Source organism: Alligator mississippiensis, chromosome 11 (assembly GCF_030867095.1).
Source record: "Alligator mississippiensis isolate rAllMis1 chromosome 11, rAllMis1, whole genome shotgun sequence".
NCBI classification, from domain to species: Eukaryota; Metazoa; Chordata; order Crocodylia; family Alligatoridae; genus Alligator; species Alligator mississippiensis.
The window spans coordinates 17,273,266-17,285,987 of NC_081834.1; the positions used below are offsets into that span (position 1 = coordinate 17,273,266).

At 41.5% G+C, this 12,722-nt stretch overlaps 1 protein-coding gene across 3 annotated transcripts in view; it reads right to left on the reverse strand.

Annotated features, from left to right (window-relative positions):
- Positions 1-12,722, reverse strand: part of ADAMTSL3 (ADAMTS like 3) — a 368,636-nt gene that overhangs the window by 39,309 nt on the left and 316,605 nt on the right. For all 3 annotated transcript variants that reach the window (XM_019477525.2, XM_059714625.1, XM_019477526.2), the window contains 4 exons: positions 12,294-12,473; positions 11,896-12,049; positions 3,621-4,713; positions 685-812 (listed from right to left, as the gene is read on the reverse strand). In XM_019477525.2, coding sequence (XP_019333070.2) covers positions 685-812; positions 3,621-4,713; positions 11,896-12,049; positions 12,294-12,473 — 1,555 coding nt within the window. The remainder of the gene's footprint in view (positions 1-684; positions 813-3,620; positions 4,714-11,895; positions 12,050-12,293; positions 12,474-12,722) is intronic.

Consider the following 12,722-nt stretch of genomic DNA (forward strand, 5'->3'; position numbering starts at 1 on the left):
AAGAGACACTTGAGGGAGGAGGCATGATAAAGGTTTACAATATCACAGAATCATAGAAAATTAGGGTGTGCTAAATGACAAAGAGAAAGTAAAGAGGGATTTATTATTTACTATCACAATACAAGAACTAAGGGTCACAAAATTAAATTAGTGGGTAGTAAGGTTAAAACTAACAAAAGGAAGTTCTTTTTTGCAGAGCATATCATTGAAGTGTGGAACTCATTGCCACTAGATGTTGTGGAAGTTGACAGTTTAGGTAGATTCAAAAAGGGACTGGACAAAATTTTTTGAGGAAAGGGGCATCAGTTGCTATGGAGCAGGGGAGTTAGAGATACAGCTTCTGAATTAAAACTTCGTTGACCTTAAATACTAAAGGCTGCAAGTGAAAGTTGAACAGTGGAAAAAAAACCCTGGTCATACCCAGGTCACCCTCTGCCACTGTGTGACCCTGGATACTGAGAAAGTTGGACCTATAGTCTGACCCAGTAATAGCAATTCTTATGTTCTTATGTATTTAAACTCAGCTCATGCCTGCTGTAGTCCTAACTGAAGTCGCATTTAAGAGCAAGAAGAAGACCTAGCTACGGATGGCCACAAATGCATGAACTGCAGATATAATCCAACTCTTTTTCATGGGAGTGGGAAACGGGTATTAGCAGCACAGAATGTCATGATAAGCATTACCTGCATACAGGAGTAAAGAAGTTTCCATATCAAAACCGAAGTCATTAACAACCATGCATCCATACACACCAGCCTCCTTTTGGCTAGGATTTAGAATATGTACTTTTCCAACACCATCCAAAACCACTCTGCAAAATGTTTCAGAAAAAAAAGGGTTAGCTCAGATAGGAGAAAACCCATTTGCCCATATCCTTCTAACAAATCTCAGCTCTCTCTTAAAGAACATGGGAAGAAGAATTCTTCTATCAAGGATGCAATGTAGCAGCAGAACTACTGTGCAAAAGTCACTCTAGCTCAACAAATGGAATAGTCTCCATGCCTTTTCTTTGGTAATGAGGGCCAGCATTTAAGGTGTGTATAGGAATGGCTCAGCAGCTCATCTCAACTCCCAAAAGGATTGTGGAGTTTCAGTCTGTTTCCTGTAAGTAATCTACAGAACCTGCATGTCTTCATCAAACCCTTTCCTCTCACTGTGTGGCACAACAATACAGGTTCTACCATCTAAGACTCTCCAAACTCAATAAAAGAAGGTGCAGAATTTGATCTATAACAAGCATGTCCACAAGAAAATAGTTTTAAAAATGTGTGTGTGTGTGTGTGTGTGTGTACACCACACACAGGACTGGTAGGGAGGGCATGGGGGGCATGTGCCCCCTCTGAGAGGGCTGTCCCCACCAGCAGCTTCTGCGGGTGCTCACCAGCCCTGTCCCCGCCACTGACACTGCTGACGGCTTCTGCAGGTGTTTGCCAGCCCTGACCCCACTGCCGACACTGCTGCTGGCTTCTGTGGGTGCCCCCACAGACTCAAGAGGCACCAGTCACCTGTACATACACACACATTTTGGGGGGGAAAAGTTACTCTAGGTGCTATCTGTGTTGTTTTTCAGCATAGTTGGTTTGTCACATGAGACCAGCACATTTGGGAACAACATTGCAAAATAGCTAGATTACTAATGAAAAGTCCTGGGTCTGTTAAATAATCTCTTCCTTACTGGCAAGATTTTTGGTTTTCAGCAGAGGGAAGAAACGAAGATGAGAAATTTGAAAATTTTGGGTACGTGCAGAGGTTTGCCGCATCCAATCTACAATAACAAAGCTTGCTTTAAGCCTCAAAATCATAGATCGGGAGTGATGTGTGCAGACATTTGCTGGTTCTGGAAGCCATGCTGGGAACTTGGTGTAAATAACTTGGGGTGGGTGGAGGTGTCGGGGAGATCATGGGGGCTAGCAGGTCCACAGCGAAGTCTGGTGGGATCAGGGAGGGCTGGCAGGTCATGTGGGGGCTGCTGGTTTAGTGGGGGGAGGTGTCAGAAGGCTATAAATAGTCAGGCAGAGTTGAGGGGTAGGAGAAGCACAGCCTCTGGGCTTTCCCTACTCCAGGGCTGCACTCTGAACATGTGCAGACATTCAATATATAGGACTAACTTATTCATGATCTCAGGTGAACTGACTTAGATCATGCCCACCATTTTTTTTTTTTGTCTTTATGTTACTTTAGCTACCATACATATAAATGCGTACGTAAATTGTGGATCTAACATCATCCTTAATGTATTAATCTTGCAAAACTAAGAACTGAATTGCACAAAAAATCAAAATGAGTGTGTTTATAGCACCAAAGAAGCCCTCTTTTGTGCCTGGAAGAAAACATGGTCCTCATTCACCCACTGAACTAATTAACCAAGCAGCATCCATATCTAAAACACTCATTTTTATATATATAGTGGTATTTAATCTCATGTCTCTTACAAAAATCAGAGAAGTTGCTAGCTGCCAGTGAAGATCTGAAATACTTAACGATAGGAGTCTGGGTTAGAGTGAGGGTAATTTTAACTGTAAACATTAGAACTAGACTCTTGTATCAATAAAAAAACTCATCATGTGCAAAAAATGAAAACATCAGTTGCAACAAATTAACAGGAAATTACATATTCCTCACTAAGTAGGAGCAACCTGGTTCCAGAAATATTTTCACTTTCAAAATGTCTTATTTTTTGATGTTTTTACTTTAACTGATAGCCCTGCAGAACTACATTTTTCTTGGCAAAATGGTTAATCAGTTAAGGATGTTGAGAAATATCCAAAAATACCTTTATCAGTTCAGAATCATTTTTTCATTACTCAAGAGCTAGTAACAATTCCAAGAGGCAAACACATGAAACTAATGTTAATATTATCAGTCTCTCACTTCTCAAAGTTTCTCATTTACCAGCAGTAAAGTAAAAGTATTTGGTCACAGTTGAGCAAACATCTGAACATATACTTGGCTCCCTCTTTGCTACAGGTATATTTCCAAATTGTAGTTATAACACAGGGTCCCTTTATCTTTAATGGAACAATCTGTAGATTGTCTTTAAAACTGTCTTAAAGGCTATGCTTAGTTTCTAACATGGTATCATGTTGTACAAATTATACCAATGGGTACATCTAAAACTTCCTTCTATTTTTAGATCTACTAATATCTTCAGACATATTTACTATAGATAAAATAGGGAATATTTAAAATGAGGACTAGCAGTATCTCAAGCACTGGCAGGAACTTCTAATAGTGTACTATGTGATGTGATATATCAAAATGATCTCACAGGCTTTTTCTTTCTATATTTTAATATAAATCTATTTATTCTCCAATGTAGCTAAATTAATTTAGACTGAATAGAGAAATCACAATAAATATATAAAACATATTTTCATTTCTAATAGAAAAATCAATCCTGCCATATAATGTTGTAGAATTGGACATGCATAATTTCATTCATAAAATTATTTGTAAGATGCTGGAAAACGTTTGAAAAAATATAAAATTTTAGAAATAAAATGCACAAGGCTCACAGTCATCTTATTTTTACTGTAACATACTTCAATATGATATAAGAGAGGGAATTTGTTGGGGACAAGAGAATTATTTAGAAATAAAAGAATCCATGTTCACTTACTTCTCAGACGATTTTAATACTTCACCATCTTTTGTCCAAGTATATTTAGGCTCACGAATGCCAGTGGCTTCACACAGTAAAATGACAGCATGTGTATTCTTGGTCAGAAAAACTGTATTTCCAATACGTACAGTTACTGTTCGATTAAATAAGATTCTGGGAATTTGCTTTTGTCTTATAATAATTGGAACCTTTTTATCATATGTCAACTTATTCATGGTTTTTGTGTTGAAACGTTCAGATACATTTGGTGATTTGGCAGTAAGCTTTGAGGCCAACAATTCTTCCTGTGAATCTTTCCACTTTTCAGTAGTAGGTTGTGGTAGTCTAGATAATTCAGCAACTAATCGATATATGACCTGGGATGCCAAAACATCATCGACTTCTCCAGCTTCAATGAGCTGACTCATATTCCTTATCAGTTCTTCAAACTGTACAGTATCCATGCTGTAAGCACCTTGAAGAATTGCTGCCTCCAGACGTCTATTTCTGAACCCATGTGAGCTGTATTTTTCAGCTGAATTCCTCCCAGGGTTTTCAAGATTTCTCAGGAATGGCTGGTCATTAACTTGTCCATCATCCAAATATAGCTCATGCTTTCTACTCCACATTTGCCACATTTTACTCATTTTATGCCATTTGGCTCCAAAGCTGTTGGACTCATTGTGATCTGTGTTACTGGTCTCACTGGCATGTTTTCTAAGATTTGGAGATTCTATTAATCTGTTGTCAGTGCCAATAAGTTTGAGAACAAACGTTTCATACATGGAGCCTGCAATGCACCTATACACTCCAATATCTGTAGCCTCAAGGTTATGTATTTTCAGTGAACCTGATTTAGTGATGCCAAGTCTTTTAGAGTACTGTAAACGCTGTCCATCCTTCTCCCACTGGATAAGGGACTTCTGAAACCTTCGTACTGGGCACTTAATTACAACAGACGTTTTTGGAAGAAGATAGGCTCGACTTCCGATGGTAAAATTAATGCGCTTTTCTCGTCTCGTTTGTATGTAGACTCGATGGATGCTGACAATCTGAGGTCTATCAGCAGAATACTTTTCTGGAACTTTGGGCTTCATTTCTTGTTTAATCTCTGAAACAGCAATGAAGTGTTGAAAAGGACTGAGTTACTGCCCTAGAAAACTCTGCTTTACAATGAATGCTGAATCCCACCATTCTTTCTGACTTGATTCAGGTCAATTCAAAATTGCTGAGCTTTTATCTATGTCACACAAGCACTCAAACAGGAGAAACAAGAAAAATATATCATTTTCTAGCTCCACTTTAGGTGTGCTCCTGCTTCTCCCCAAACTTCCAGAAGCCAGCTCTTGTGAAAAAATGGGAACAAATGAACAATACATACCTGTATGCAGGATAGTGCTTGGACAGGGGAAAAGAGAGAAAGAAGCTAACTGTTATAGTTGCAAGGCAAGACAAGGGAAAGGAACTGGGAAAGGAATGGAAAAAATGACTCACAGGTTGAAGCACACTGTTGGGCACTGCTCCAAGTGGAGGTGGCTTAGATAACAAACCCTATTAGTAAAGCAGGCCTCTCTTTTTTGAAGTTGGCTGGCCCACATATGGTACCCAACACGGCAGCAGCATGAGAGACATAAGTGGGAGGCAAAGAAGTTGCAAGGAAAAACAAGGCCATGTTACTGTCACTGGACAGGTGATTGCAACTTTGGCCTGAGGAAAATTTGATCAAAAACTACTACCATTGTAAAGGAAAGATTGCAGAAAAGGTGATACGGGAAGGAAGAGGGAGGGGGAGGAGGGAGAGTGTCAAAATCCCTGAGAAGTCTGATAAAGCAGTAGATGCTTGCTGTTAGGCTGAAAAATCCACAGAGGTAGAGCATATTTGAGAAAAGTTGCCTGAAGCTAAGTACAAAGGCAGGGTAGATATTTTGTGAGGTCTCCTACATAGCACAGCAGAGACCTGGACACTAAGTAGCTTATGGAGGACTACATCTGAATACAGGTTTACCTCATGTTGTGTGGGGTCTGTATGTGCGAATTCGTTCTTATGAGATGAACCTTTTTATACCAAAAATTGGTTATATGCGAGGTAAATTCACTGTTATGAGATTGGTGTAGTGGAAGTCGCAGTCGACTGCTTTGTGCGGTGCATTGTGGGAGAGACACGCACCAAAATATAATCTTATGTCTCGATTTGGGCTCCTCGCACATTGTTTGCGACACATACTACTGTAGTTGCCATCCCCATTATGGCTTCTAAGCTTCCCACTAGCATATTTCCTACCCTTCTCGCAGGTCCATCAATTAAGCCTTCATCACCCTCTCTTCACCTCAACTAAACATTCACTACCACCCTGTGCTTGTGTGTACTCTCTGCTGTTGGTAAGTACCAACATGTTCTTGTAAAAGTGGTAGAAATGGATTTGGGGGTCAGTACAGTCAAGGTTTTGGAACGTATCCCTGTTTGTTACATTGTTAAGTGGGTTCTCTTTATGCAAATTTGAGTTATGCGCCATTTTCCAGGAATGCATGTACAACATACAGTGAGGAATACCTGTACAGTTGTAGGCCTTCCCAGAAATTGCTGGACCAACATAGAGAGACAGTAGGGCTAGGGACAGACAGTCAAAAAGCCCGAGCCTGAATTGATTCAACCTTTGCAGGTTAGTCTAACCTGGCTGGGCTGAACTGGTATGCAACTGAACAGATGTTCCCTCTGGACTGAAGAAATGCAGGCACATGCCTGCAGTGACTCAGGCTAGATGCTGCAGGGCACTACAGCAACCCTCCCTGCCCTTCCATAGTGCTGAGCTGATGGGGGCATGGCCAGGCCCTGGCAGGATGCTCTGATTAGGGAGGAGTTCCCCTACCAACCTTGCTGCTCCTGACCAGCAAAGGAGCCAGCAGGGAGTTGATAACACAGTGTTTAGCACCCTATCAAGAAAACAAAAGCCTCTCTCCTTAGTTCAAGCTCTTCTTAAACAGCTTTTTCCAAGGAAGGAACAGAGGGACATTACCAGCTGCCCTGTTGATTAGCTCCAAAAAGCCCTACTCAGACACTGTCCTGTCTGCCTCTGTCCTGTCTGCCTTACACAGACACCTCTCAGCATTAGCTAGCATACCACATGCCAGCTATGGTCTGTGCTGTGGGAGAGGGGAGGTGGGGAATCTCTGCTTAAGCAGGGCATGGTGAGGGAGAGGTAGGGCAAGGGGAAGCCAGGCAGATGCTGCTGTACCTGCCGTTTCTGCCAGAGCTCCAGCCAAGGAGCAGAGGGGTGGGACCAGCCCTGCTCTGGAGCAGAGAGCCCCACCCAGGGCTGCAAAGCATCTGGAATGCTGCAGGACTCTGGTTTAAGTTAAACCAGGAAGGGATCTGGGACAGGTATGGCATAAATTGGTTTGACCCAAATCAGTTAAGTCTGATACTACATTCAACCAGGTTTATCTCAAACTGGTTTCAGCCATTTTCAAACTGGTTTATGTGCACTGAATGTCTGTTCTGTTACAGGTTTAAAACAGTTTCTGATCACTTAAACTGGTTTATGCGTAATGCCTGTGCCTAGCCTAGAGAATCACTACACTGTTTCAGGTTTTACTCTATTGACTCATTACTGGCAAACAAGTGTGCTCCATTTTGATCTTCAGAGCTCAGCTAAGAAAACATTAGGTACCTGAAAAACAGAAGGGAAGGAAGACCATATAACCTATCACAAGACAAGGTAACACAGATCAGCTGCAGAATCAGGAAACTTTCTAGACTGATGTTAGAAGCAGTGTTTTCACTGGTTACCCAGTCTATTGTTATTTGACAAAAAATAAATCCAGCAAACTGCAGAAAGGCTCAGATGAGTCAGAGAAATAGAAACATTAGTAAAACACCCCTAGATTTGGCTGAATCAACTATCATTGCTGTTATCTACTGTTATTAGTACAACCCTGTTTGATAAGAACAGAAATAAAATGACAGCCCCTGACAGCATGCGAATATTTAAAAAACCTGCATGCTTCTGATATTATGTACATATGTTTTGAATATGTTACAAAGCAAAAGGTTAATGCTTCAAACATGCAAAAAAAAATACATACATCATATGAACTACAATCCAGAGTGCTTTCTTTTGCTTATAAAACAAAACATTATTTTCAATGTTTTGGGTAATGAGTTCTGACCAACTTGGATATCATGGTTCCATAATTACACAGCTCTTAAATCAGTGTTTGTTATGAACATATACAGGTCCCTCAACCAACTAGTTTATACTATCCAACAAATTGCTTCAGGCACTGAGCTGACTAAAATTACTGAAGTAGCATCCTGTTTCTAATAACTATTGGGCCAAAAATATTTATTTTTATGTGAATGCTCCAGGATTAAACCTTCAATTTTCCAACCAAATATACATACACAGCAAGTATAATGTTGAACACAAAAATTAAAATACTTTGTGTATACTCTAGTTTTTCTAATGCAGAACTCAAGCCAGAGCATGCTAACAAGTAATTTGATGAGTCTGATTAATTTCTTTTTGTAAAAAATGACTTTGGGAATTCTTGATAGTATCTCGGCACCAAAGAGCAAAAATGTGCATACTGGGGGGTTGATGGTGATATTAAACCTGAAAGTTCCACTTTGTGGAGGGCAGAGCAGGCCATATACTTGAACACTGGATCCCTGGTAACATCAGTACTTGTAGTGTGAAGGTGCTGGTCTCTTGATAATAAACCTTCTTGATAATACCTGCATGGGTCTGAGCATCAGCTGGTAAAAATATATCTAACTTGCATCATTGCCTCCAGTGGTGTAATATATATTTATTCTACCAAGGGACCAGGCTCTATGGCTACAGTGCTATGTGTTTCCCAAGGCCAAGAATATCAGGTTTTTCTGATTGGATTAGGCCTATATAACATAGAAAGAATCTACAGTGATGTTGTCTAAACAATAAAGATTGATCTAAAAAGTCACACCAGCATTAGTAGATGGTAGAAATGTAGGGCTCAACTGTGCAACGAAGGTACAGTTTTGAGGAAGGCTTGTTGAGAGAAACACCCTACCCAGTGGGAGACCTGGGAGGCACAACATCTTACAAAATACCACCCCACTCCTTTCTGCTCTTTTCTGACAGGGTATGTAAGGGCAATATTAGGTGGCTTCTGGAGCTCTTAATGCCTGGCTTAGCTTCATGTTAACACATTTTAAGTGGCCTAAAACACTTGTTATTTGTCTTAAAGTTACTCAGCTCCAGGCAGGGTTTTCTCTAATCTGCCTAGTTTTGATCCTGTTCCATTAAGGTGTGGACATTCCAGATACCTATTCTGCCCAAATTGAAGTCCTTCAGTATCCCAGAATGCAGTGGCTCCTCTCAAGTCAGGGTGAGTTGGGATGCTGGACTGTATTAGGGCCAAGGGATGTTGGACACAGCATGTGCCACATCCCTAGCGGCCATGCTGTCTCCCAGTGTTGCCTGGATTGGTTCACTGCTCCTGCCTGCATCAATGTGGAGCCCCTTGGAGCTCAGGTGGTGAAACTTTCTGGGCAGCACCGGCAGGCACTGCAGCCGCACAGATAGCAAGGAGCTTTCTCAGGGGCTCAGCTGGACAAAGCAAGAAACTCCAGGGCTGCATCTTCCCTGGGGCTCTCTAGTCTCACCAAAACTGACACAGCGGCTCCGCACTGAGAGCAGGGCTGGCCAGCTTAAGTCCTGGCAGCCCTGCTCTCAGCATGATGAGACCAAGTGGCTTCCCTGGGGCTCTCTGGTCTTGTTAAGCTGCAGCAGCTCCACACTGAGAGCAGGGCTGCCAGGCCTCAAGTCTGACAGCCCTGCTCAGTGTAGAGCCACTGTTCATTTGAGCAAGACCAGAGGGCCTCTGGGAAACTGCTGCAACTGGTGGTGGGCCTGCTCTCTGCCCAGCAGGAGCAGCGAGCCAGTCCTGACCCTATTCACCAAGCTTCTAGTGTCGAGTCACAGCTGTGAAGGTAAAGGACAGTCTGAGATGATTTTTTGCCTTAAGGTGTGACTGCTCCAATAAGATCAACAACATTAAACCAATTAACGTTTGTTCAGCTTACAGCATAAGGTATAACAAGGCCCTAAGTGACATCATCACTTAGAGGAGTGTTGCCTGCAGCTGGCCAGATGTACTGTCTAGGGATATGCCCTGTTCCTGCTTCCTACCCACTCCTTTGATGACAACTTGAACCTTTGTATATACAAGGAGGAAACAAAACCTGAATGATCTTTTGAATCCAAGGATTGCTAGTGCTCCTGATCCCTTGTATGAGAGGTAAAGTGGAGATATGGGGTTTGAAAGTACCTTATGCTTTCCTTTCCCTTTCCTTTTTTTTGCATACTTTGTAAGTGCTAGGTAGACTCTAGCCTTATAGATGCCAATAAATTGCACTGTCCTAAAAAGTTTGAGGACATGAAGGAAAAATACAGTCATTAGCCCTCTTTCATAATATTGTTCAGCACTTTATTTCATGCCCTACTAATCACTGTAAGTTTTCACATGTTGCTCTCATATTATTACAGTGGAAGCTGACATTGTTACTTTAACATCACTCTCCACTAAGCAATTTGCAGACCAGCCACATTGCCATTCAACTATCCACAATTAATTAAATTCAGATAGATATGCAGCTCAAAGCATTCTATTAAGCCCTATGCCAAGGACATTCCTGGAAGTCCACAGGGCTTTATTTAAGTGGTGTTTGGAACCTCAGGATTTTGGCATGATTATCTGAAACAAAGTCCAGGAAAGAAGTTTTGTATTATGTACAAATCTGTAATTGCTCTATTTCTCGTTTTATTTTATGAATAACCTTTTCTTGCACAGCTCAGAAACACACAACCAAGTAGCTATTTCTGGACAAGCCCATTTACAAGGTTTAAACTAAGGGGCCTCCACATATTAGCCTGTATATTTATGTATCAGTATCATCTAAAATGTTTAACTCTTACAAGACCAGAGTGAATGTTTTCACTTGAATAGTTGGAATCAAATGTTTTGCGTTCAGTGGAGTTTTACCAAACTGTCTTTGACATTAAGCCACTCCTTCATAAGTGCCTTTCTGTCAAACAAAGAAAAAATGCTTCCCCAAATTGAAAGAACCTGTATGTACTATTTCATCCATAGTCTTGAATGTCCTTTCACAGTGGCAGTACACAGGGATGGATTCAGAGGGGATGTGGTGGGACAGTCACACCCCTCCTTGGCTGTGCTGCATATGAGCTCTTGAAGTGGGGTCTGGGAGGAATCCCTGATTTTGCGAGACTCCAGAGATCAGGGGGTTAGCACCGCTGCTGCCTTCATCCCCTTCTTCCCCTTGCTGCTGAATTCAGTGGGAGGAGGATGGAGAGGGAAGAAGAACACCAGCAATGTTCCCCCACCTGGGCTCTGGAGTCATGTGAAAGCAGGGGCTCTGGCCAGACGCTGCCACGATAAGCTAGTGAGCTCAGACCTCACTGCTCACATGGAGCTCTGGCAGACACCCACTCTGTCTGAGTAGCAAGCTCAGAGTTCACAGTGCAAGTGTGACACAGCCAAAGTAGAAGGGCTGAACCCTCTTGCCCCATTCCTGGATTCGCTACTGACTGTACATACAGTGGCCTGAGCAGTATTTAGTGTAGCTACAGTCATTATAATGACAAGGGTGTACCAAACTTCTGCATGCCCAATTTTGTGGGAACATTTATAAGTTTCTGACAGTGTTATAGTATGTTTAAGGTGTGCTTGTTCTTGCTGCTGGTGAGCCCTCAGAACTCCAAATGAAGCCAATATTACTGGGAATTATACCCTCTTAGCATGGATATAATGTACTTCTGAGATCACCAGTGGAATGGGATTTTTGAGTTTTGTAACTTTTAACAGCACTAATAGGAGTGTAAATCTCAGTGTGAGACGAATGCACACTGAGGGAGTACAGAGCAAGCTCCATTCTTATTTAAACAAAGGTCCCCCTTACACCTCGCTGGTAGTGTAAGGCTTTAATGTGGGTGTGAATGTCATTGATACTTACTTTAAGGCACCTTTAAACCATTAGCATCAGGTAAATGATCAGACCAAATGTGTATAAGTACATAGAAAGAATCTAGGTCTGATGGGATAAAAGTGCCTAAAATAAGAAAATCCTGTTATTGCTAGTCTAGTGATTGCAAAGTTCAATTTTCCCCCTGAGTAGTAATGTTACAATACAGCCAGTAGAGAGAGATGTATTAATTTAACAACCCATGCACGAGTTTTACATTGTAACCATCTCAAATCAGCAAGGCACTATATAAAGTAACACACTTACTGTTACAGACATTCATGTAACAAGGCCTTACAAGTGGGGAGGTAGGAGGACCACTACATAAGGATCCATTTAATTTCACACGTTGGCCCTTTGCTGTTAGCTTTTGGCAGGCAAGCTTTCTTCTTTGGATGCCAACACCACAGCTTACAGAGCACTGTGAAAGGAAGGGTATAGTCAGACAAAATTGCTGTGCAATTTTTTATACTTGCTAATTTTTAACTGATCTTTATTAAAGGATGCCGTTGCACAGGAATCACTATCTTACCCAGGGTACTGAGCTCCTCTTGGAGCTCTGCATGACCTTAAGTGGTGACTTACCTAAAGTATATGGGTTTATTAGTCTCTCAGAGAGAAAACCTAAGTGTTCTCTTTGTATTGAGAGGTTCTGGCACACTCACCTTGGACCATTCTCCTATAACTATTTGAGGAGGACAATCAATTTTTGCACATGGTTTACTAGACGACAATTTAGATTCCTGGCAGACCTCATCAGAGAGTTTCAAGAAGCTTCCATCTGTCAACAACTGTTTACAGTATATTTTGCGATTCTGAATCCCCCCTCCACAGGTACGGGAACACTAATATGAAGAAAAGAATGAAGAAAATATAAGTATTCACATCTGTCCCCACCCATTTACAATTCTATTTAACATAGGCACTTAAAAGGTATCCCTCACAATATATTCTTGGAACATGTTATATAAGCAACATCTCTAAAACCAAGCAGCATATATTCCAGCTAGAACTGATTTAGCAAATGGGCCACAGGCCAGAAAAACATAACTAGTGGGATAAATGCCAGAGGACTCCAGTACAAGTAGTTAGTG